We start from the raw sequence: 26,457 nt of genomic DNA, 5'->3' as shown, positions 1-26,457 counted from the left end.
GCAAAATAGTTACAGTATTTTGTTAATGTTTAGAGAAGGTTTATTGAAATTTTCGGGGGGAGGGGGCAGTAGCGTAGCGAGGGGGGGCGGGGGGGGGGCATATGTCCCCGGGCGCCGACCTTAGGGGGCGCCAAATGGGTTGGAAAAATAAATTGAAAGGTTGAGGGGGGTGCAAATCGAAAGTTTGAGGGGGGTGGGGTGCAAATCGAAATCTCGAGGGGGGGGGGTGCAAATCGAAAGTTTGAGGGGAGGGTGCAAATCGAAATCTCGAGGGGGGGGGGGGTGCAAATCGAAAGTTTGAGGGGGGGTGCAAATCGAAATATCGAGGGGGGTGCAAATCGAAATATCGAGGGGGGGGGGGTGCAAATAGAAAAACTTGTCCCCGGGTAGGGTCGCTACGCCTCTGGGAGGGGGGAGGGCGGACTATAATTTCAGGGGCGGACACTGTTAAAAGTATATATTTTCTACATAAATTCCATTTCGTTCGGGGGGGGGGGGGGGGGCGGGGGTGGTAGACTTGCTTTGGGGGGGGGGGGGCGGGGCTGAAGTGATGCCTGGAAGAAACTCTGACCACCCTACGTTTGCGGCGTCATAGTGGATCTCACAAAATTGCAAAGGAAAAAAAACCGTCGGTAAATGCGTACATTTGTGAAACTGAAGTGCCGGGCCAGACCATTTCTTCAAGGCAACCTGGCTACCCATGAAATCGTTTGAAAAAAAATATTACGCCTCAGACGATAATGACATCACGCCCTGCCTGCGACACCTTGGTGTCCGTAACGTCGAATGGGTGTGTGTGTGTGTGTGTTTGTTTGGGGGTCATACAACTTATTCATAAAAAAAAAAACCCACAGACAATCTAGCATTTTTACCTAATCTCCCATGTACCTTATATTCGTTCTCTCAAATAGAACTACGATTCTGTCAATTTAACAAATAATTTATAAGTCTGTAACAACAGCAGTTCAAATGTTATTTATTCTTCGGGTTTATTTTGCTTTTTAAAAAATAATAATTAAAAACACAAACAAACCTGAAATAAACAAACAAACAAAACAAGATTAGTTCTTGAATTGCCACACTATCTATTTTACGGACCCGAAAGATGCGAGCGCTTTTTAAACACGTTTTTCTTAACTCAGCTTCGCGTTTGTTTGTTTGTTGTTAAAATTGACAACGAAAATTAGCCCACTTCTGATTACTCTAGAGATCTGATTCGGCATGCAGGCTATTTTCGCCTAACAATTTCAGATGCAATCATAAAAACTAGCAATTAGAGACCTAAATTAGCTTAATTAAATTACGCCCCTAGGACCCTAAAATTGGGAACATGATTTCTCAAAAACGCATGTAAATTTATAAAGTACTAATAATATCCCGCACTTTTATACACATTTTATTAGGCGTTTATTAGTTCGAATCCGAGTTCAAGTCAGTAGACCGTCCCTGAGTCCAACCAACTCTGATGGGTACCTAACTCCTATTAGGGAAAGTAAAGGCGGCTGGGCATAGTGCTGACCACACTATATCTTCATATGCCGAGGTCACAGAAACAAGTGAACTCTACTTCACTTGCCCCATAGACCGTCAGGTTTGAAAGAGAAACTTTTCACTTGGTGTGCAATTCTTTTTTTTATTACCACGTTTTTTACTTTCTCGTATATACGTAGTATAGAGAAAGTATTGTAATCGTGCAAAAAAAAAAATTGAGATTTTTACAAATCTCGACGTTTTACACCTCACTGATACGGAAAAACATAATTTTGCAATCTTGTCCGTATGTCTGTGTGTGTGTGTGTCTGTCTGTCTGTCTGTCTGTCCGTGTGTAAACACGATAACTTGAGTACCGTTACAGCTAGGTTGATGAAATTTCATATATAAGTATTTTATCAAAATCGTAGATCCGTATCAACTTTTGAGCGATTTCCGATAACCGGAAGTGGTACTTTTCCTACTTTGAATTTTTTAAAAGCCTATAACTTGAGTACTATTTCAGATAGATAAATGAAATTTCACATGTAAGTAAAAGATCTAATTCTCTACCTTCTGTTAAATTTTGAGTAATTTCCGTTGACTGGAAGTAGTAATTTACGCTACTTCCGATTTCTCAAAAAACTAATGTAAATTTTAAAAGTACTAATAATATTGCGCACTATTATGCGCTTTTTTTATTTGCGTTCACTTGGTGTGCAATTAATTTGTCTACGAGATTTTATTCTATTTTTAAAACTTTAAGTATTTAAAATGGATTAAAAATCATGTCAATAGCCCGAGTTCCCATCCCCTGTTGTTTTATATAAGAATATTCGAGAAAGTTTAGGGGAGATCACTCCCGGTTTATTTTTAATGTTTTACAGTGTAATGCTTAAGGTGGGTGGAGAATCGACAGTTAATCTGTTCGAGCAGGGATGGACGGTGGGCCAACTACCTAAAAGCATTAAAAAACCTTTTGATCCTTTTTATTTTGATAAAAAATCCTCTAAATTTTTATGTATTTAAAAACACTTAGTCAAGTCATACTTAATCAAGTCATTAGATAAAGTAGAAAATAAACAATATAAAAAACTTAAAAAAAAAACCACGTTTTTTATGTGTAGCAACGGACTAAAAAGGAGAAAATAAAATACTTAAAAAAAACTTAAAAAAAAACCACGTTTTTCTTGTGGACTAAAAAGTAGAAAATAAATTTTTCTTCCGACCCTAGCCCAGTCAGCACACATATATTGGCCCAATATTGGCTAAACATTGGTTACCAATATTGGCTACATCTTGGTGCAACATTGGCTTAACCTTGGCGAAACATTGGTAGTGAAACTCGGCATGATGTTGGCGCAATGTTGGCACAATATTGGCTATATCCCGGCTACATATTGGCCCAACATTGGCTAGATCTTGGCCAAATATTGGCTATATCCCGGCTACATATTGGCCCAACATTGGCTATATCCCGGCTACATATTGGCCCAATATTGGCTACATCTTGGCTCAATATTGGCTATATCTTGGCCCAATATTGTCTATATCATGGTTACATCTTGGCCCAATATTGGCTACATCTTGGCTCAATAATGGCTATATCTTGGCCCAATATTGGCTATACCTTGGCTCATCCTGTATTATATCCTGGCTACATCTTGGCTCAAATTTTTATTTTTAGCATACAAAAAGATCCATTCTCATATCAGTCATAATATTTACAAAGGTAATTTCAAAATGTGAAAGAAATTTTAATCAAAATGTAGTAAAGCAGCAATACATACACAAGAACTGCTCATCTATTAAAATCTGTATCATACCATCCATTCAATTGTAAGAAAATTATAACTATACTATAAAGTATTGATTGAAAAAGAATATGTAAATAATAGTGTAGTAACTTTCATTTTGACTTTTATACAAACAAATTAAAACAAATATACAAAACATTTTCATATAATGTAACAGATGTTAAGCAGGCCTACAGTTTAAATTAAACTAATGTAAAAACTTAATTTACTGTACAAGAATACAGAAGCTGTCTTGTACTATGATACGTAAACATAACATTAAAAATAAAAAGTATAAAATATTTGTCTAACAACATTTAATTGCATAGCTCGTTTAAGTATTCTAATTAAGGTTTACATTTTAATGCTGGACCAGTCTGCCTTGTCCATAAATAACAGAACGAAAATATGTTCAGGATCTCTAGATTATAATTGTGGTTAAATAGTGTTGAAATGAATGCCATTGTGTATACAAAATGTACAATCTTTCAAAAGACAGATGGTTCGAGGGTTTATACGCATTGTGTAGAACAGGAATATCACTGCGATATTCAATAAATGTTTTTTTGTCTCGAGTATGAGGTATTTAATTATAGTAAACTGAATATATATTAATTTACTTCATTAATTAGAAATAAATATCACCAGCAGAAGTATTGTCAATACAAATGTTGCAAGCTTTTTTCAGATTGTACAGTGAAACTAAATAATGAAAGAAATTTGCAACTATTTCTTTAAAGAAAAAAAATGTCAATTGTATATTTCATTTAGGGCATTAAATCTACACTAAACATACATACAATGCCAACTTAAATTATTATATTATTACAAAAGGAAACAATTTATTAATTTAAAATCAGCATTGTTCTTAGACTATTTTGGTAAGAGCATCTTTTCTTTTCGTTAAGCACTTAAATGCAATATGTATTAAACTGTTAACCTGATCCATCTGATCAATTTTTTTTTAAAATCTGATCTAAAATTATTACGAAAATCACTGTTGTCCTCATTCTTGTGGACCCTTGTGGAGCTGAGAGACACAACCACACCTCTCTATTTTTATACTTGATTTTAGGAGATTCCCCAAAGTTGGGTCCATAACACTCTGCCTGCTTGTGTTTTGTTGGTTTCTGATATTTTCCATGTTTGTTTTGGATAACAAACTTTCTCTTTCCTTTGGGATTCAAATCCAATAAAAGCCTGGTTGTTGATTTGTGCAAGGTATGTCATAATCCATCCACATTCTAAAAAAGAAAAGTTACACACTAAAAGTCATTTATGAAATAATTACAACCATACACTGCTCATTTTGCACTAAATTTATTATGTTTATTTTATTTTGCACTGCACTGAACATACAACAAGAAGCCCCTAACATCATGTTTGCTACCTTGTAACGATATATTATATAGGTATAAAGACTGGTGGTCTGGGGTGTTCATGCTACCCAGGTAACACGTATACTGCATATATATATATATATATATATATATATATATATATATATATATATATATATATATATATATATTTATAAACAAAAGTGAAAAAAAAAGACCTGGTAATAAAAAAAATAATAGTATGTATATAAATATTATAAACCCCTTACCCTATGTCTCTGAGTTAAGAAGGTGCCAGACAACTTTTGAGCGAGCAATTTCATCAACTTTATCAATTCAGTAATTGAACGATTAGACCCTTCAGAGTGACCCAGAAGTAATGCTTGTGGTCTGAAATTATTTTACTAATATCAGTAAAGGCATTAACTACACATGCTGATCATTACATGCAAGCAAAAATTACTAAATGAAAATTATTATTCACTTTGAAACAATGTAAACTTACAGTTGTTAAGTGTTAAGAACATTTAGTCATTTTCTGGTGTAGCCAGTATTTGGTGAAGTATCAAGCAGTGGGGACCTTATAATTTATTAAAAGATTGATATATCTCCAGTGGGCTGATTGATATACACAACACCTGGTCACCTGGAGGCCTGAAAATAAATGGCATTCTTAGTTATTAAATATAATAATAAAATGAGTGAGTGATACAATAAATGATAGCCAGATTAGATACTAATTTTTAAGTATCTCTGTTTATTTGATCTCTGTATATAAAGGATTTGTGTAGTCAACACTATATCTAGCCACCTTTTTTATTTCATAGTCTTAAATTGGGTATATATCAGACTTAGGTGAACTGATGAATGTACTACTAACTTGGCTTTAATTTAGCAATAGTGTCCTCAACCATTTGCCTACTCTGTCCTCTATATGATAATATGAGTAGTCTTGATCATTAAGTATGGCTTACTAATAGTACCATCTTATCGCTGTTGGTCATGAAATTAAGTGTTGCTCTGAGGTCTCCACACTACTATTTACACAACTTACATCTTATTCATCAAAACATGCATTAGACTGGAATCCCCAGGGAAAAAGGAGGGTGGGCCGGCCAAGGAAAACATGGAAGAGAACGGTTGAGGAGGAGGCGAAAACAGCTGGGCTCTCATGGGCACAGAGTAGAGGAGCAGCCCAAAACCGAGTCCGCTGGAGATGTGTGGTTGCAGCCCTTTGCTCCCCAGGGGCCACAAAGGAGTGATGATGATGACATCTTATTCTCCCATAGGGAGCTGTAACAGTAATAGAAATTTGAATGACAATCTTGAATCAATTTAGAATTCTAGTTGACTAATTTTTTTCAAAATTAATACCTATCAAAATACACTGTGACTGTTTGTTTAGCATGTAGAAATTTGTTCTATAATTGTGTCTACTGTTCCTCTCTCTCTCTCTCTCTGAATTAATTATTAAAGACAGTTTCAAATCCTTACACAAATAGGCCTAGAACAATAAAATTAAGTTTTTTTTAAAAGTTAAAGTGAATGATTATTTATTAATTTATAAACATTTAAGCCCCCCCCCCCCCCCTTCCCCTGTGCGTGATAATTATACCTAAAGTTGAAAACCAATAAATACATCGATCTATCAATAATCAATATAACCCCAAACGTACTTGCATACTTTTCAATACAAAAAAAAAGTGCTGTCAAAATTAACCGCCCTCTGATTACGATTTTTAGTTATTTAGTATGATTAGAATCTAGATCTATCTAGAATCTAGATCTATCATAAAGGAGATTATTGTAAAATGTAATTATAGCCTAATGCCAAAATAAACAGAATATATAGACTCTAGTATTATTAATATATAGATCTCGACTAGATCTAGATCTAGGCTCATTTTATTACCTCAAATAAACTACCTTTTATAACTTTTATTTGATGACTTAGGCCCATAAAGTTAAAGTTTCCAACAAAAAAATACGAGTTTTCCAGATTCTGCATAAATACAGTTATACTACTTCTCACTGTTGAACTAAAATTTAGTAAAATGGCTACAGTGGGCCTACCTGTTTTACTGTGACTGGATACAAAGTCTTTTGTTAAGAAAAATGGCGAAGCACCGGGATGCTGGCTTGCGAACAATAGGAAGGAATGTGAACAAAGGGACAATGGGCGACAGGGGGCCGGTGGCAGTAGCGCACACAATTTTAAAAAGATTAACAAAATGTTTAACACATGCAACGTAGTCTGTTATTGATGCTATGTTTACATTAGAGCATGATATTAAAAGATAAATTAATTTTAGTTAACATATATTAAGTTTAACAAGCATATTTAACTAAAATTTCTGCAGTGAATACATAAATCAGTGTAATCTTGGCAGCCAAGGTAAAAACGGTTAAATATCAAGGTATCAAGGGATGCAAGCATGTACAAATCTTGGCTGTACCCTGGCGTAAGCTTGTCCAATGTTTGGCCATGATTACAACATTGGGCCAAGCTTGGGCCCACAATGGTATTACATACTGTGTTAGCTGGGAGGGGATCTACCAATGACTGCTCGTAGATTTTGTGCTTCCTCGAGCTGTGCAGGTTCTTGTGATGACTGTTTATACATTTGATGACAAAAAACGTGGGTCGGGCACACAACACACGAATTTTGGAAATTTGATGGTGAACGTACCCACGTTTTTTGTCATCAAATGTATGAACAGTCATCACAAGAACCCGCACAGCTCGAGGAAGCACAAAATCTACGAGCAGTCATTGGTAGATCCCCTAGGGTCGGAAGAAAAATTTATTTTCTACTTTTTAGTCCACAAGAAAAACGTGGTTTTTTAAAAAGTTTTTTTAAGTATTTTATTTTTCCCGTTGCGCTTTCCGGGAACTCTATTTTACTCCCATACTAACCACTAACTAGCTTTAGTGCTGAACAAAAACAATATTTTAAAGTGGCGTCGGCAGGGTTTTACTACGAGGGGGTGTCATTCTCCTACTTTCAAGACCTATATATATAACATGTCATATACATAGATTACATTTATATAGGTCTGTATATTCCATAACGATTTTAAAACGTGAAATTGCACTTTTTTTTGTTAATTGTCAATAATTTAATTAATTTAGGTGTGTGCTTGTGTGTGGTTTGTTCTATTCTTTTGTCACCATCATTTGTCTATCATACCCCCCCCCCCCTCCCCGATCTGGCTACTCAATGTGAAGTAGTCTGTAGTTTAGTCCTAATCTTGGGAGTCAAATTTCATTTCAACATTTAAATGAGAAAGTGAGATTTGTGTAAACAATACACCGGTACACCGCCACCAAGGACTTCTAACACTCTAGTTCTTGCGACATATACCCTTTCTTTATGAAAGTTTCTAAATAAACTTATGAACATTTTGGAGGCTACCTGGTTTATGCCTTTTTGTTTTGGTAACAAACAATACAAGAAAAAATAACTATTAAACAAAGCCAACATCTGGTATAGAATTTATTTGGTACAAATTATGATAGGACTGAATAGCTGGAAAAAGGTGAAAAGAAATATACAGCATCAAATCAATGAATGAGACTCCAGTATGGTGTGCAGCCAATGACCAAGTTTAGAAGTTTTCAATCAAAATGACATAAATTCATCAAACATGATTAAAATTACATTGAAAAAAACCTATCTGGAAAATGCTACACATTGGCCTGATTGTTTACACATCGCTGTTGTGATAATATCTTGAAGTAAAATATTCTTTATTCACAAATTAAGTAATCCTATCTTTTCACTTTTTAAAAATTCAAATAAGAAAAAAGCTGAAATTGCATGTGCCTTTATTCTTGAATAAATCCTTGACATTTATCAGTACAAAAAGCATCAATGTTAGATTAAGAATAAAATAAACACATTTTTAGGAAACTCTGGTCTTCCTTGAGTAGCATTTTAAATGCAAATTGATCAGTGCAGCCTGTTACTTCAAACAGTGCCCTATGGGGATAAGTAAAAAGTACATAAAAAATCTTGAATGCTTAAAGATTAATTCACATTAAACTTTGCTGATTCAAATTGTGTCTTCTTGTTAAGTCATTTTAAGAAAACAATAAGTATATACACCAGAGTAGTATGTTAATAGTTAAAATAAAATTAACAAAAAATAAAAAACAACAACCAAAAACAAACTACTATAGTACAGGCCACATAAACCTTTCTAGTTATTTAAAAAAATATTCCCACAACCAAACTCAAAAGCAGTAGATATGTAGATTCTCAATACAAATCTTCTGTAGCAGCCTGCAAATTACAAGACGAACAAGTCTACAATCAAATAAAGTTTTATTTTAAACTTTTTATTGAAATCATTAAAAAAAAAATTATTAGCTCAAATTCTAATCATTTAAAAAAATTATATTTACAGAACAAATGTAATTCCTATTGAGGATCTCTAAAAGTAAATATCATACATATAACTGTTTGACACTGCTTCACTCACAACTTTAATATAGCACAACAAAGATCAACCCAACAGTTCAGATAAGCAATTAACTGACTTAAGCAAGACATGCAGCTCAAAGACATTGGTAGAAAACAAACCTAGATCACAAGCACTTTGCTGAAAGTCTAAGTAAACACTAAAATAACATTAAAATAGAAAATAAAGGGGATTTAAAAATAATTTGTATTGTGTTTTAAGTTTTTTAGTTTTATTTTTAAAAATGTTCCAAAAATGAATGTAATGAATTGAAATAACTATATAAATAAATTTGTACTCTTTTTTTAAATGAAAACAAATCTCAAAATTAAAAATCATAATCAGTAATAAATGAAACTTGTACCAACCTTACGCAAAAAATTAAAACTGTCTTAGATTTAGTGGTTACATCCATACATTTTTAAAATCTACATGTAAAGTTTGTTTTTATAATAAAAAAAATAATATAAAATGCAATAATTATGAGTCAATTAAATTTTGTAAAACATTTCTAAACAAATTTATTGAGGGTAAAACTATAAGCTGCAATCCATTTAGCTGATATCCAATAACAGTTTGTGAGAGTTAAAAACCAAATTTAAAAACAAAAGCTGTAAATAATTTACTAGGGCCATTGCTTTCCATCACTGTTCTAGCTGTTGGAATGTTGAGATTGATAATGAATTATACATCAACTTTCTCTTAAGTAGAGTCTAGGGATGATTATAAGGCAGGTAGAAGATAAACAAAACCCAGATCAATGTTTAAAGGAAACAAATATAAAAAATCAAAAAACAAAAAACAACTATCCTTTGGTAATGCTAAATAAAAATATATGTACATACTACATAGCTTAAAACACTTTTATTTTAATCAGAAAGTCAGTAAGTTTGTCCAGATAAAACACAAAGAAACAAACTCAAATCAGCAGCCTTTTTTAGAAACTAAAAAGTTAATTTGAACTACTATAGTAAGATAAAAATGCTCCAACTAATTATGAATGATAGTGAAATTGCAGTGAATTGATTACCAGTATATTTAAAAAAAAATGAAACAAATCATTTTTAAAATTTACAATTTTTATACACATTTTTTTTTGCACTAATTTTAAACAACTGTTAGCATTGTTCATTACATTTTTAGTAGCCTTGAATAGAACTAGTCATCAGGAGCATTGGTGTATCCAAGTCAAGAAGTTGAAATCATGCACTGCTCTGTGCTAGAGTAACACATGAAGAAAGTTTCCATCAATTTGCATAATTATGAGTTCTCTTTCATGCCATAGACAAATTATACAAATCCGATGTTTTAGCATAATCATAATTTTGTTGCATGTGTTATGAGGAAAGTTGCTGCGAAATAAAAACATCTGGAATCTGAAGCTAAGTTAGGTAACTCCTGTCATTCACCGGAATCATCTTCATGATCTTTTCTCAATATCACCCCTAAAATAAAGTTTACAAGAATCCAGGCAATTCCATATTCCACCTACAGTTTTTAAAAAAATCGTATTACAAAATTTATATGTAATTGATGTTCAATTATTTTTTAAAATCGAAAGTAAAAAAATACATAATTCTTAGTTAAAAATCCAAACAAATTTTGGATGATTAATTTCTCACATGAATTTATTTAACAAAATTTGCATCATCCTAGAGAAACTATCTTGCAGCAGCACAGTCCTCATGAAAGTATTCCAAGTGTCACAATTCCACTAGTGTTCTTTAGAATGTTTACAGCTTCTTCATGCGTTAATCCTTCTAATTTCTGGGAGTTGACGTACAAAATCTGATCCCCGCGCCTGAGGGTGCCTTCATCAGCAGCGGCCCCTTTGTTAAAGACAGTTTTGACGTAGATGGGTAGGTCCCCGTGTGGACTGCCGTGGCCACCAATAATTGAAAATCCAAGTCCGTCAGGTCCACGGTTTAGGGTTATGGTCTTGTATTGTGGAGGTTGACTGGATTGAAAAAATAAATTTTGGAATGAAATTTTAAAAATTTAATTAATTAAAAAATAAAGGCTAAACAAGGTATTTTATAGTGTTTAAAGACTTGATCTTTTCTAGGAAATGATAAAAAGAGACTTGAACTTATCAAGATAATGATATAAACAGCTAATCCCTGAGTCTTTGGTGGATGTAGCTACTAGGAAAATTTTTAATGCTGTAATGAAGTAACCCATTTCAGATCTGATGATTGATGCTGCATATCAAGTAAGTTTCATTTCTTTCTACAGCCACACTATTTAAAAAGCCTATACATTGCCCAACCACCTTTACAGACTCATGTCTGGTACAGTTCTAAGCAGGATTCCTCAAGGAAAGCCTGAATGCCTGTGTAGATGACATATTCCAGACTTATAAGCTAGGACCCAGTTAACCCACTCTATTGTGCCATCTCTGACAAGCATAACACAATCAATTAATTTAGCTTAATTAGTCAATTAATTACCCGTCATCTTCTAGCTCTTCCATTTCAAGATTTTGATTTTTCAACGTGGTGTCGCTCATATCTCCACTAACTTGTCTTGACCTTTGGCCAGTGATAGATATTGCCTCACCTAGTGAAGATAACAACTCCATCAAAACAGGAGCAATAATTTGTACCGTAGTGCAATTTTCCTGAGATAGATATTGTCTCAGGTATTTAGATATTGTCTCAGGTATTTAGATAATGTCTCAGGTATTTAGATACTGTCTCGGGTATTTAGATATTGTCTCAGGTATTTAGATATTGTCTCAGGTATTTAGATATTGTCTCAGGTATTTAGATATTGTCTCAGGTATTTAGATATTGTCTCAGGTATTTAGATATTGTCTCAGGTATTTAGATATTGTCTCAGGTATTTAGATATTGTCTCAGGTATTTAGATATTGACTCAGGTATTTAGATATTGTCTCAGGTATTTAGATATTGTCTCAGGTATTTAGATATTGTCTCAGGTATTTAGATATTGTCTCAGGTATTTAGATATTGTCTCAGGTATTTAGATATTGTCTCAGGTATTTAGATATTGTCTCAGGTATTTGAGAGGAAATAAATAAATAAAAAAACCAGTAAAAAAGAAATTCAGACGAATGGGATATAAAGACTGAAGCAAGAAAAACAGGGGATGGAGGCTGACCTTGGACCACATGGAGTGTCACTTTTTTGGCAGCTCTCAAGGTACTGATGACCTGCTCGTGTGTCATACCCTCCGTAGATGTGCCGTTGATGTTCAGGATTTTATCTCCTGCCTAATGAGATGAACAATTTTATAAAACACTTTTCTTTGCCATTTCTTACACTAACTACAAACTGTATGTTTATTTCCTCAAAGTAATAATTAAAAAAAAATCATAGTGTTGGTTGATGAAAAATTCCTGATGGCTACATATTGTTTTACGAGATGTAGTATCATGGGGAAAATTACACACGCCTAATGTTTAAGATGTGAAATCAAAACAAATGTAGATGAGACAAGCAAAGAGATGTATGGATGTGTTCTTTTTGTATTACTGAGTTTTAGAATAAATTGTGGGTCTACCTTGTCTGCCATTATAGATTTAATTTAAATAAAATTTAGTTCAAATTAAGTGATGATTAAAAACATCTAGACAAGAGCACAGCCCTGGAGAGATAAGGTAAATGAATAGCTAACCTTTAATCTTCAAACACAAACAGCACAGGAAAAAAAGGGTTAACTGATAACTGCCCCTTAATTTTCACACATAAACATGAACAAATAGCGCAGGAAAGAAAGGGTTAACTAAAGACTGATCCTTCACTTTCACATATAAACATGAAGAAACATCACAGGAAAGAAAGGGTTAACTGATGACTGCCCCTTAATTTTCACACATAAACACACATAAACATGAATAAACATCACAGGAAAGAAAGGGTTAACTGATGACTGACCCTTAATTTTCCAGAAAAAGCAGCTGGGCCTGTAGGGTTCAATGAGGCAATGATAACTGGAGCGTCGCCAATAGGGCTGTTAAGCCCCCCTGCCACGCTGATGCCAAATGATCCTGAGAGATCCTGCTCCAGTTCTACAATCCTCAGGTGATTGGGATCTTCACTAGGGCCTAGAGTTAACGAGATAAAGATTTCATGGCTTAAATAGACTTGTTAATCCCTGGTGAGTTTATGAGAAATTAGTTTTTATAGTTTCTATCTTTTTTAGCATATGTGAATAAAACATCCACATACATTTTTAGCAGTTAACCCTTTTAAACTTCAATCAATTTCAAGTATTATGAAATTTGATAAAATGTAATTAAACTTGCTTGTTTATTTTATAATATGAAATGAATATAGCCTATATTATAATTTTAGAAGATACATTTTGTTTTCTATAAGAGAGGTTTCAAGCAAACTTAAAAAAAAAAAAATAAAAAAATTATGATTTGCAATTTAAGCTTGAAATTAAGTATTTATTGATGATAAAACTTGTAGCAGTATAGAAATGTATTAATGAATACAAACTAGCAAAAGTGATTTTGAAATTCAGGATACTACTGCAATAATTAAAAAAAAAAAATCTAAATCTGAATGTATAAAAGCAGCTAAAAAACAAAAGGGCCTATAGTTTTGAATATCATCATTTAGTTCCAACATCAAATTTTGTGTGTAGTTAGATTTCTTAAATTGTATTTAATATAAAAATATAGTGTCACTTTATTTGATGAACACTATAGCTGTTGTTGGTTTTATATATGAATTGTATATAGTGATTTTTATTTTAAACTTGGAAAATACATCATGCCTGCAGTTATAAAACCAAATATAGTAACAAATTAAATTTTGAAAAAAATAACATAATAAAAAATAAAATGAAACAATAAATTCATAACAATCAGCACATAGTTTGGACATCATTAAAAAGTAAAGCTTGGTAAGAATAATCTTTCTTAAGTCTTTATTAGTTAAATAAAATGGAGACGAGATTATTAGCTTTATTAGCAGTGGTAATGTGAATTAAAATAAATATGAAGGCATCCATGTGCAGGGTTTAAGGTAGGCCCATGCAAGGAAGGGGAGGCAACTAAGACAAACTTCTAAAATTTAACCAAGGGACATAACATGCTTTCTTTTAAAAAAAAAAGCAATGCATTGCATGCTATGATTGAGAAAACTAATAAACAAAAAATAACATAACAAAATTAAAAAAAAAACATACATGAGCTTTCCTAAATGAATTTAAACAATGAGGAAATACACATGTCTAGTTCAGACACAGTAATAAAATAAAAGTTTAAAAAAATTGGAAAATTCTAAAGCTTTTAATAACAAACCTCATTTGGGTTTTTTAAAGTCATTTTTTGAATCACTCTGGTCATTTCTTAAGAGCTTTATAAAACTATACCACAAGGATTGTAATATTCAATTTTAATTCATGCTCTAAGGACAGTTTTATTATCTACAAAGTAAATTGGTCTAACGATGTCTGATGTTCTGACACTTTTCAGAAACAAAAAAAAAAGTAATCAAAGAAGTACATACTTTTTTTTTACGATACTTTTTTTTATTTCTTGTCATAGAAAACTATAAAAACTATTCACAAACAAGATTTAAAACAATGGTAATAATATGTGTATCTAAAAATCAAAAGTATGCCATTCATACAGATTACAGACATAGAACTTTGATATCAATAGAAGAAAGTTTCAATTAATTTCTGTAATCCTCATCACATCCTCTTGCAAGCATATTCAAATCTTGAAACTAAATTTTTACAATATCATTTATTTTTTGCATAAATGAACATGAATTTTTCATTGTAGTGTACAAATATTCAACTATTCTAATGCAATACATTTTCTCAAAATACTTTCTATCCCCATAATTCAATTCAAACAACAACTCAACAGTCACATAAATTCTTCAATTAAATAGATGAAAGGAAATTATTTTGCTTTGTATAAGCCCTATTTTCAAAAATTCGCATTTTTTTCTTCCATTTAAAAGAACTCATTATTTAAGTTAAAAAAAAACAACTCTTAGAAATGCCAGAGGATTTTAGTAGCTTTTGGAGTTGGGTATACCTGTGAGAAAAAAAAACAGGGAAAAACAAGTCATTGTTAAACAGGGGGCATCTCAAAGCTCCACTTTTAGACACATCAAACTAGTGGGGTCAAGGTCATTCAAGAAGTTGTAAGGGGATGATCTTGTTGGGTTTGATTTCAACAAAGTTTATTGCTCTAAGGTTGCTCTGTGTGGACAATAATTTTGTGAAATTGAACGATAGTGCTAAGACAATGTGAAACAAAGAATCTAAAAAGTGTGAGATTTTTGAAAACTATTTTGATGTTTGAATTGGCAAAAGATGAAAAAAGTTCTTTGAAATGAATGGGGGTTTGAATGAAAGTTGGAAATAAAAATAAGAAAAAAAATTGTATGGACTAGAAATTATGGTGTATAAACATACAGTTACAATAAAATGGATTTGATTGGTAGTTAACAAAGTTTGATATAAAAAGTGTAAGGAAGGGATTTTGAAACAAGGAGAAGTCTCAGTGGTATGTCTAGAATAGATTAAAGTGTGAGTATATGGGAAACATAACGTAAATTCTTGACAATCACATTAAAAAAATTATTGAGAGAGTATTATAATTGGTTTTGATCAAGGATTTTGAAAAGAAATATTTTCTGTCATTATACTTGTCATTTGACAAAATGAAATATTGCCAAGAATTCATGGACACAATTTCTAATAACAAAAAAAAAAAAACAGAGATAAAATGCTACTGGAGGAAAGTTTTAATAAAAAGTAAAATACACTGGTTAAAAGTTGTATAAAATATTAAAAGGGTTGGGGGGAACAAAACAATTAAAGGTTACAAAAGCTGCAAAGAGAATGCAAACTAAGGTATTTTTATGCTGGTGAAACCCGCCAAAGCAATTTTGATTTTGCAAACTTAGGGAGCTGGTTTAAAAAATTGTCTAATAGAATTTAGGGTGCTAGTTTAAATATTTAGTAGTCAAAGCCATTAAAAAATATGTTGATGCAAACACATTTTTAGTAAATAAAAAACCATTTTAAAAAAAAAAGGTATGTTATAAATTGATTAGTTCGTAAACGTGACTCTCCCCTAAAAAAAACTAAAAAACCCAAACCAAACAAGTTAGACAAACAAGAGAAGCAGTAAGCAGCCATGTGGTTGCAGACGTGAGAGAAGGAAAAAAATCTGATTGCTGTCTCTATTTATCACAGTGAGAACACTCCCCAATGTGAATACTTTCATTACAACAATTTTAAGGTGGACTAATTTTCTTTTATTATGCAAAAATAATTCGTGACTTACATGTACACAATTAAATATATTCATTTTGTTGTAAAAATTTGGAACAATATAATAAGTACTTAAATAATGATTAATGAAACTGGATGTATTTGAATTATTGCACTAGAAAAAATCTTCGACACCGGGCATAATTGATGACAAAATTGCGGTCATTTATCACTAACAGTACAGAACAAGTCATTTATTAAAAACATGATGACTATATTCAAGAAAACAAACATTTTTACAACCAATTTTCATATTTTAATATTTGTATAGAAAATGACATCTATATTTTTATTTAGTTATGGTATGTAACAAATCTTACAATGTATATGCAGTCTATATAAAATATATATGTATGTTTAGTTAGAAAGCTGAATTGCCCTTACTCTTGGAATGTCTGCCTTTAGATTTGTTGCTAGCAGAAGAATCAGACTTTTTAAGAGATGTGCCATGATTAGAGTTCTTCCTTGATGAAGCCTTGGATCCAGCCTTGAGGCGTCCTACTGTCAAGCTAACCTTGCCCATCAAAGTCTGCAGAAAATAATGGATTCATATGTCAGTACTTGCTCAAAGTTCAACTTAAAGATAAAGTATCTAAAAAATTATCCATGATAAAAAATATCCATAATTTATTGATTGTCACAGTAGACTCATTTAAAAGTAGAATCAAACTAACAACAGGAAGTTATTTGAAAAAAATAATAAAATTTAATAAAATCCAACCCATGAAAACCAAAACAACAACAGTCTAGGCTTAGATTTGAAACCTTTAAAACAACAACAGTCTAGCCTTAGGTTTGAAACCTTTAAAACAACAACAGTCTAGCCTTAGGTTTGAAACCTTTAAAACATTAACAAGTCTAGGCTTAGATTTGAAACCTTTAAAACAACAACAGTGTAGGCTTAGATTTGAAACCTTTAAAGCAACAACAGTCTAGCCTTAGGTTTGAAACCTTTAAAACAACAGTCTAGGCTTAGATTTGAAACCTTTAAAACAACAAATGTCTAGACTTAGAATTGAAACCTTTAAAACAGCAGCAGCGTATTCTTGGGTGGCGTTCCTCATGTCCTCCCCATTGACCGCCAGAATCTGGTCACCCTGCATTAGTCTACCATCAGCCTCGGCCACTCCACCCTTCACCTGAAACACATCATGGGACAGTTAAACCTGGAGTCATAACAAGACTCAAATCATGGGACAGTTAAACCTGGAGTCATTACAAGACTCAAATCATGGGACAGTTAAACCTGGAGTCATTACAAGACTCAAATCATGGGACAGTTAAACCTGGAGTCATTACAAGACTAATGCATCATGGGACAGTTAAACCTGGAGTCATTACAAAACTAACACATCATGGGACAGTTAAACCTGGAGTCATTACAAAACTAACACATCATGGGACAGTTAAACCTGGAGTCATTACAAGGCTCACATCATGGGACAGTTAAACCTGGAGTCATTACAAGACACATCATGGAACAGTTAAACCTGGAGTCATACAAGACTAGCACATCATTGGATAGTTAAACCTGGAGTCATTACAAGACACATCATGGGACAGTCAAACCTGGAGTCCTTACAAGACTCACATCATGGGACAGTTAAACCTGGAGTCATTACAAGACTAACCCATCATGGGACAGTTAAACCTGGAGTTATTACAAGACTCACAAATAATGGTCAAAGCTGGGTTTATTACATGACTATGAAAACAAGCCCCCTTTGAAGACTTTTAAACTAATTTTTTTGAGAAATTATGAAGAAAACAGTAACTTACAAGTAATGTTATAACTTTTATCAAGTTTATTTTACTTAAAATTCATTTATAATTCAGTTTTTGCATATTCATGTAAATCAAAAGCCAGTTTTAAGCACTATTGGAACAGGTCATTCAGACATACCACTTTTTGATTGAACTGAACATTGTTTGGCAAGGAACACTTGATATAATTATAAATTTTAATAAATCTTAGCATTATCCCAAGATGGGGGGGGGGGGGGCAACTTTAATATAGGATTTGTTTTGTCACTTAGCAGGTTGGCTAGAGAATATTTATTGCTTGAGCAACTTACAATATCAGAAATGTAAATGCCGACATCACTTTTCTTGCCCACAATGCTGAGACCCAGGCCTTTGCCAGGCCGCTTCATCAGCTCCACAGTGAAGACATTGAGGATGTCTTCCTCCCTCACTTGGCTCTCATCCCTGTACACCGCCATCTGGACTACAGGCGGCGTCTGGCGGAGAACTTGGAGTGCACGGTTGTGGGTAGCTTCTGTCAAATCCTCGCCATTAACCTTAAGTAAAATATGGTGAGAAAATTTAGATATATTGATGAAATTTTTTTCTTATGAAAATAGCAATCTGATTTGAGTATAATTGTGAATAAAATAAAATGGAATTTAATTATTTCTTAATTATGTTTTAAAATAACAATCTTTAGCAGTAATAGATGGTTAAGACAGGTGAGGAATTATCATACATTGCATAGATGAGATATAATTTACAACATAGTTTTTTTAATAGAACATGTTAAAAACTCTCCCCCCCCCCACCTCATATATTAATTTACTTTAAACTTGTAACACAATCCTCAGTTTAGAAATTGACCAGTTTAGAAATTAACCAGATTAGAAATTGACCAGTTTAGAAATTGACCAGATTAGAAATTGACCAGTTTAGAAATGTCTCACCTCAAGGATTTGATCCCCAGCCCACAGCCTGCCATCTCTTGCTGCTGCACCATCTTCATACACTTCATGGATAATTATAGCTCCCTGGTCAAGAATGTATGTTTCTACTTTAAAATTTCATGGATAATTATAGCTCCCTGGTCAAGAATGTATGTTTCTACTTTAAAATTTCATGCATAATAATTATTATAGCTCCCTGATTTAATTCACCCAAAAATAATACTTTAACATTTGTTACAAAAAAAACATTTATTTAAAATGTATTTTTCATCATGCTAAAAACAGTAAATTTGTTTTGTTTCCTCCCCCAGAGGTTTTCATCCAACTTTTTATAAAACTTGTTCAAGCTCCCATCTTACCAACAGGGTATCAGAGCCTCCAACTATGCTAAGTCCTAGTCCTGTTTTGCCTTTCTCTATTTCTATAAATGTCCTCTTGCCTACAACGATGGGACAAGTTTTGGGGTCAACTGTGTCTTCAGATTCCCCTGGATCTGTCGTAGATTCACCTGCGGTCAAATAAACACAATTACATCTGTGCTTTTAAGGCTTAATGTGATATTGATAATTTACAATACATCAAATTGTTTATAATGTTAATTGTTAAAATATTCTGTACAGTGATAATCATGTTAAAGTTGTTGATAATAGAACATGGTGTGTGGTCAAGAAAAAATCTCTACCTAACCAGTGATGATGACTTGGTCAAGAGAAAAGAACCTTTACCTACCCAGTGTGTTGATGTGTTGGTCAAGAAAAGAATCTCTACCTACCCAGTGTGTTGGTCAAGACAAGAACCTCTACCTACCCAGTGTGTTGATGAGTCGACCAAGAAAAGAACCTCTACATTACCCAGTGTGTTGATTGAGTTGGTCAAGAAAAGAACCTCTACCTACCCAGTGTGTTGATGTGTTGGTCAAGAAAAGAACCTCTACCTACACAGTGTGTTGGTCAAGAAAAGAACCTCTACATTACCCAGTGTGTTGATTGAGTTGGTCAAGAAAAGAACCTCTACCTACCCAATGTGTTGGTCAAGAAAAGAACCTCTACCTACCCAATGTGTTGGTCAAGAAAAGAACCTCTACCTACCCAGTGTGTTGGTCAAGAAAAGAACCTCTACCTACCCAGTGAGTTGGTCAAGAAAAGAACCTCTACCTACCCAGTGTGCTGAGTTGGTCAAGAAAAGAACCTCTACCTACCCAGTGTGTTGATGAGTTGCATCTTCCCATGCACGTGAGCAGAATTGCCAGTACTAGCCAGGTTGTTGGGCTGATTAGCTTTGCGAACCTTCAGGCGCACAGAGCCTTGTGTTGAGCGAAGTGTGTCTATAGCCTAGTGGAACATTTCACATGTGTTATAGAAAGATTATACATTTGTGTAGAGTAAAGTGTGTCTATAGCCTAGTGGAACATTTCACATTAGAGTGTGTCTATAGACTAGTGGAAAAATTCACATGTTACAGAAATAATCTTAAATTGGTGAGTAGAACTTATCAAGACCTCATGTCCAATCTAAAATACATGCGCTTACACTATTTTATACTTTATGTATATCATTATTTACACTAAACACCAGTTTTGTTCTCAGTGCATTTCAAATTATTTTGACAAACTAAAATTAAACCCTCTAAGTATCTCTCCACTTCATATTTAAATACAAAAAGGTGCCCTATTTTTGGACGCAAATAGCTTATATTTTATCTTGTAGATGCTTGTCAGTCTTTTATTGCTACATTTAGTTTTAGTTCTTAGAGATTTGAGAGATTATGACCCACACAATAGAGACTTATCTCACAGACCACCTCTAACATCCCCTAAAGCTAACACTGTTACAAGTAAAAACAACAGCTTCTAAAATCTCTGCCACAATGCTTAAAGACTTTGCTACTTTCTTTTCATAATTGCTAATTTCTTCCAACCCACCTTTTCATAATGGCTAATTTCTTCCAACCCACCTTTTCATAATGGCTAATTTCTTCCAACCCACCTTTTCATAATGGCTAATTTCTTCCAACCCACCTTTTCATAATTGCTAATTTCTTCCAACCCACCTTTTCATAATGGCAACCAGCTAAAGATTTTTCACCAACTTCAAGAATCTCATCTCCCACTTCCAACTGGCGATCCTGTTTAATTAAGATACGATGTTATGTAGACAAGACATTGAAAGTAATTAAAGATTTTTTCAAGGAGAATAATCAATATTTAAAAACTAACAACAACAATTTTTTTTCTAATATTTAAATATTTTTCACAAGTGTGGCCATAAAATAAGTCAATTGTTCTGGTGGGTATTGCTACATACTTTATCAGCGATCCCTCCTTGTGTGATACTCTTCACATAAATCCCGTTACGGCCATTTTTGTTGTCCTCTTCAATGCCGAAGCCTAAGCCTTGAGACGCTTGCTGGTAGAGAGAAAACACAAGGGGGGGGGGGGGGCGGGGGGAAAGAGGTCATCCTAGCAATCAATGTCTTCACAACATCAACAACAACAAAATATATCTTCTATCTATGCATCAACTCGCAATTTAAACCACAATAACATTTTACAAAAAATAAAAAATAAAAAATAATCAAATTTGTAATTATTACAATAAATGTAAAGCGAATTCATTAAGCCCAATTTTAGATTACAATAAAAAACAGATGAGTTCTGTCAATCCAGAGTCCTATGTAATGCTACCATAATTATGGTAGTTACGTTTCTACAACAACATCGACAATCACATACCAAACCCACATCGACAATCACATACCACACCCACATCGAGATTCACATACCAAACATACCATTCACACATCACACACATCAAGATTCACACATCACACATACCGAGATTCACAAATCACACACACCAAGATTCACATTCAACACACAGCGGCAAAACTTCAAGCTCGGCAGCAGAGCCATTAAAACATCTCCCACAACCAATCAATAACAGAAAAAGCAACCCAGTTTTCAGATACATTTTTCAAAAAAAAAATTCCTTTAATGAAAGAAATCTTTCCAACGAGCAAAAGAACACATAAGTAAAACACACGAGCAAGTGGATGAAAGGCTCACACAACCCCACCAAACTACGGCCGTTGGTGGAGACACCTCTGTATGTCCTGGTCCCTTTGCTTGGTGTTTAGTTCAAGCTGGCCATGATGGAGGCTTTACCCCCTCGGCCCGCCCCCATTAGGTTTAATACACACACACAATCACACTCACCCGCAAACACACACACACACTTGCGCAAAAAGCCAAAATGGAACGGGTCTGAATTTATCGAACGGGGTTTGGCGACGAAAACTCTCTCTCTCTCTCTCACGATCTCTTCTTCTTTAATATGGAGGCTTTGGAAGTTTTACGTGAAGACTGGCACAAGTTAGGGGGGGGGGGAGAATTGGGAGGGTATGAGTGAGGATGCGTGGAATAGGGTGAGGTGAAGGAGTGAGATAGAAACTGTTTCAAATTTAAAGTGATTTTTGGATAAAGATACTCTTTTGGTGTCGTCTGCTGAGAGGACCGTCTGTATTTAATGTCGGTGGGGTGGAAGTAACATTTCCCGTGAGGGAAGGGAGGGGGTGGGTGGTAGGGGAGGAGTGGGTGAGGGAGGGTGGAGAAAACAGTGCCAACACGTCTGAGGATTTGAGGTCACTCACCGCCACTGGCCACAACCCAACCAAAAATGGTCTTAGAATTGTCAGATCAACACGGAGTAAAATCGACGTTCTTACGTTTTAGCATGATTAAATCAATACCAAGTCCTCATAACAGTAGCACTAACCTTAACCCTGACTAAAACACTAGTTTTAAACCTAGAAAATCTAAGCTCTAACTAGTCCATAAACAGTCTTTACCATAGCCTTAATCTATTTCGGATACCATCTCTTATCTTATTCTGATTCAATCACCCGTCTCTTGTCACCTGATAGGATGACACTAGTAGATGTCTTACTAAACAACTGCCTTCAAACAGCTAGAGGCTAGATACGTCTCTTCAGGCGTCATGATTTTCTTCCAACAACTAGACACGTCCTTTCAGACGTCTAGGAGCCAACAACATCTGATTTAACATTTAGGCCTAATGACCATCTTTTGTCAACATCGGAAGGATGAAGTGTGAAGGCCAATTTATTTGAGTTAAATATATAAAAAAAAGTGTAATTTATCGTTAAATAGCCATGCAATTAACGTGTTTTTTTTAATGAAGGGCGTGCAGTACAACTTAGACATTTAGTTAACGGTCAGTCCGGCTCTAGTTGGGCCCTGGTTGGGGCCATATCATTTAGTTAACGGCCTTCTACCCCAAGCTTGACCCAGTCGATACCTTCACACTGCTAATCTATATTTATCTCTCGTCCCAGCCCCACGCAAACCCGCGGGAAAATCAATGTAGGCCTGCGCCATGTCGGGCTGGTCACTGGGCGGGTTGGTCACTGGGCGGGTTGGTCACTGGGCGGGTTGGTCACTGGGCGGGTTGGTCACTGGGCGGGTTGGTCACTGGTCACAGAGGCCTTCAATTACCACCACTGATAAGAGTATATATTTTCTATATAAATTCCATTTCGTTCGGGAGGGTAGACTTTCTTCGCCCCCCCCCCCCCAAAGAGATGCCCGGAAGAAACTCTGATTTCCACCAAAGGACGAGTTGGTCACAGAGGCCTTCAATTACCACAACTAGAGGGGGTCAGCATTCAGTATCTACCGCCCCTGAACATGTATTTAGTTGATGTTAAACAAAAGCACACGTCAGCGTCAATACAGCAGTACTGTCATTATCAGAGTTTCTTCCAGGCATCTCTTTGAGGGGGCGAAAAAAATTCTACCGGCCCCCCGAACGCAATGAAATTTGTATAATTTATATAGAAAATATATACTTCTAACAGTGTCCGCCCTCGCCCCCCCCCCCCCGAAGAAAGTCTACCGCCCCCCCCCCCGGAGAAAAAAGTCTGGAAGAAACACTGGTCATTATGATATCATACAACCATGAGTGAACAACCACGTGGATAGAGCATAGAAAACAACCAATCAAAATTTACCGGAACTAAAACGTGGGAAGCCTCGTAATGTTATAAGATTGATTCAAGCGATCGTGATACAACAACAATTGTTCACACTCTCTAACTTAGACACGACACTATTCAACCAATCAAAGTTTTCTCGAAAACCGTTCAGCCAATACAAAAATGTACACGAAAAGCATGCTCAACTAATCACTAATTGACACGACTATTCATTCAACCAGTTGAAAGTGTACATACAAATATGTTCCACTAATGCAAAATGTGCATAAAATACGTTGCTCTGTTGTAAAGTGTACAATAAATACGTTGCTCTGATGTAAAGTGTACATAAAAATATATTAATGTAAAGGCATAGGCCTATGTGATAAATATAAGAGGTGTCTTACCTTGTGAAGTATAATGATTTGAACTGCATCTGTAGGGGTCAGGGGTGGCAGGACCGGCGCTGGGGTGGGGGTCGTTGCTGCAGGAGCAGACGTTGGGGAGTGGGAGGTGGCCGAGCTCTCGCGCCGGCTGCTGTCTGCAGACCCACGGGGGGAGACGGGCGGGACGGACTGAACCTGGGGAGTGACGTCACAGGTTACATGACATGTGTCATACAGGCTTGATGTGACATTTGCCATCCATGACATAAGTTGACATGTGTCATACAGGCTTGATGTGACATTTGTCATCCATGACATAAGATGACATGTGTCATACAGGCTTGATGTGACATTTGTTAAACAGAAATATGACATTTGTCACACAGACATGTGACATTTGTCATCTATTACATAAGATGACACAAATCACACATACATAATGTGACAATTGTCATACAGAAATGATGTGACAATTGTCATCCTTGACATAAGATAACATGTATCACACATACATAACGTGACATTTGTGTTACATACATGATGTGACATTTGTCATCCATGACATTAAGATGACATTCATCACACATATACATAATGTGACATTTGTCACACAGACATATGTGACAAGAATCACACAAGCATACGTGACAAGAGACACACACGCATACGTGACAAAAGTCACAAAACATAAGTGACAAAAGTCACACAAACATACGTGACACAAGTCACACAGACGTACGTGACAAAAGTCACACAGACTAAAATAAAATCAATGTGTTGTTCAGGAGGCGGAGTTTCAATTTACCGTACAATCAGAAAGTTATTTTAGGTCATCAAATCTCGAAAGTAACAAATTGAAACTAAGAAAGCAAATTTGGCTAAAAAACAAAAAACAACATCCGTGCTGAACAGGAAGTGGTGACGTCATATCGATCTGTGGAGTAATCAGTGGCTCGCGCTATACCAGCATTCAGTGGCTCGCGCTATACCAGCATGCCAGAGGAAGGAAGAGAACATTTCGTGCTGACCTAGTTTGGCGGTGTGGAGGAAATTGTCTCGTGGCCTAGTTAGGTGGTGTGGAGAAAATTGTCTGGTGACCTAGTTTAGTGGTGTGGAGAAAAATGTCTGATGGCTTAGTTTAGTGGTGTGGAGAAAAATGTCTGATGGCTTAGTTTAGTGGTGTGGAGAAAATTGTCTGGTGACCTAGTTTAGTGGTGTGGAGAAAATTGTCTGGTGACCTAGTTTAGTGGTGTGGAGAAAATTGTCTGATGGCCTAGTTTAGTGGTGTGGAGAAAATTGTCTGGTGACCTAGTTTAGTGGTGTGGAGAAAATTGTCTGGTGACCTAGTTTAGTGGTGTGGAGAAAAATGTCTGATGGCCTAGTTTAGTGGTGTGGAGAAAATTGTCTGGTGACCTAGTTTAGTGGTGTGGAGAAAAATGTCTGATGGCTTAGTTTAGTGGTGTGGAGAAAATTGTCTGGTGGCCTAGTTTAGTGGTGTGGAGAAAATTGTCTGGTGACCTAGTTTAGTGGTGTGGAGAAAAATGTCTGATGGCTTAGTTTAGTGGTGTGGAGAAAATTGTCTGGTGACCTAGTTTAGTGGTGTGGAGAAAATTGTCTGGTGACCTAGTTTAGTGGTGTGGAGAAAATTGTCTGGTGACCTAGTTTAGTGGTGTGGAGAAAAATGTCTGATGGCTTAGTTTAGTGGTGTGGAGAAAATTGTCTGGTGACCTAGTTTAGTGGTGTGGAGAAAAATGTCTGATGGCTTAGTTTAGTGGTGTGGAGAAAATTGTCTGGTGACCTAGTTTAGTGGTGTGGAGAAAATTGTCTGGTGACCTAGTTTAGTGGTGTGGAGAAAATTGTCTGGTGACCTAGTTTAGTGGTGTGGAGAAAAATGTCTGATGGCTTAGTTTAGTGGTGTGGAGAAAATTGTCTGGTGACCTAGTTTAGTGGTGTGGAGAAAATTGTCTGGTGACCTAGTTTAGTGGTGTGGAGAAAATTGTCTGGTGACCTAGTTTAGTGGTGTGGAGAAAAATGTCTG

The 26,457-nt window shown here is 35.0% G+C and overlaps 1 protein-coding gene and 1 long non-coding RNA gene across 5 annotated transcripts in view; both read right to left on the bottom strand.

Annotated features, from left to right (window-relative positions):
- Window positions 1-3,298: 3,298 nt before the first annotated feature.
- On the bottom strand, window positions 3,299-7,114 carry LOC131949206 (uncharacterized). Of its 4 annotated transcripts, none has more exons than XR_009388130.1 (5): window positions 6,680-7,114; window positions 5,661-5,899; window positions 5,112-5,260; window positions 4,876-4,996; window positions 3,299-4,510 (listed from the first exon to the last, which is right to left on the bottom strand). It is a non-coding gene; the product is annotated as an uncharacterized LOC131949206 (long non-coding RNA). The 4 variants fall into 4 exon arrangements; XR_009388132.1 differs by lacking the exon at window positions 6,680-7,114 and adding an exon at window positions 6,519-6,667; XR_009388131.1 differs by lacking the exon at window positions 6,680-7,114 and adding an exon at window positions 5,981-6,507.
- Window positions 7,115-8,087: 973 nt separating this feature from the next.
- LOC131949200 (multiple PDZ domain protein) overlaps window positions 8,088-26,457 on the bottom strand; it is a 35,722-nt gene continuing 17,352 nt past the window's right edge. Inside the window, exons 9-21 of the mRNA XM_059310989.1 lie at window positions 24,441-24,614; window positions 21,345-21,446; window positions 21,091-21,165; window positions 20,240-20,372; window positions 19,401-19,549; window positions 19,042-19,125; window positions 18,421-18,645; window positions 17,368-17,484; window positions 16,730-16,874; window positions 12,970-13,139; window positions 12,194-12,305; window positions 11,521-11,629; window positions 8,088-11,027 (exon numbers count right to left, since the gene is read on the bottom strand). Of these exons, the coding sequence (XP_059166972.1) occupies window positions 10,754-11,027; window positions 11,521-11,629; window positions 12,194-12,305; window positions 12,970-13,139; window positions 16,730-16,874; window positions 17,368-17,484; window positions 18,421-18,645; window positions 19,042-19,125; window positions 19,401-19,549; window positions 20,240-20,372; window positions 21,091-21,165; window positions 21,345-21,446; window positions 24,441-24,614 (1,869 nt within the window). The 3' untranslated portion in view covers window positions 8,088-10,753. The remainder of the gene's footprint in view (window positions 11,028-11,520; window positions 11,630-12,193; window positions 12,306-12,969; window positions 13,140-16,729; window positions 16,875-17,367; window positions 17,485-18,420; window positions 18,646-19,041; window positions 19,126-19,400; window positions 19,550-20,239; window positions 20,373-21,090; window positions 21,166-21,344; window positions 21,447-24,440; window positions 24,615-26,457) is intronic.

The sequence above is a fragment of the Physella acuta genome, unplaced genomic scaffold (genome assembly GCF_028476545.2).
Source record: "Physella acuta isolate Inbredline_101_S28 unplaced genomic scaffold, ASM2847654v3 ptg000677l, whole genome shotgun sequence".
In the NCBI taxonomy this organism is placed as follows: Eukaryota; Metazoa; Mollusca; class Gastropoda; family Physidae; genus Physella; species Physella acuta.
The sequence above is the reverse complement of the archived record's forward strand: the minus strand, read 5'-3'. Positions and strand labels throughout refer to the sequence as shown.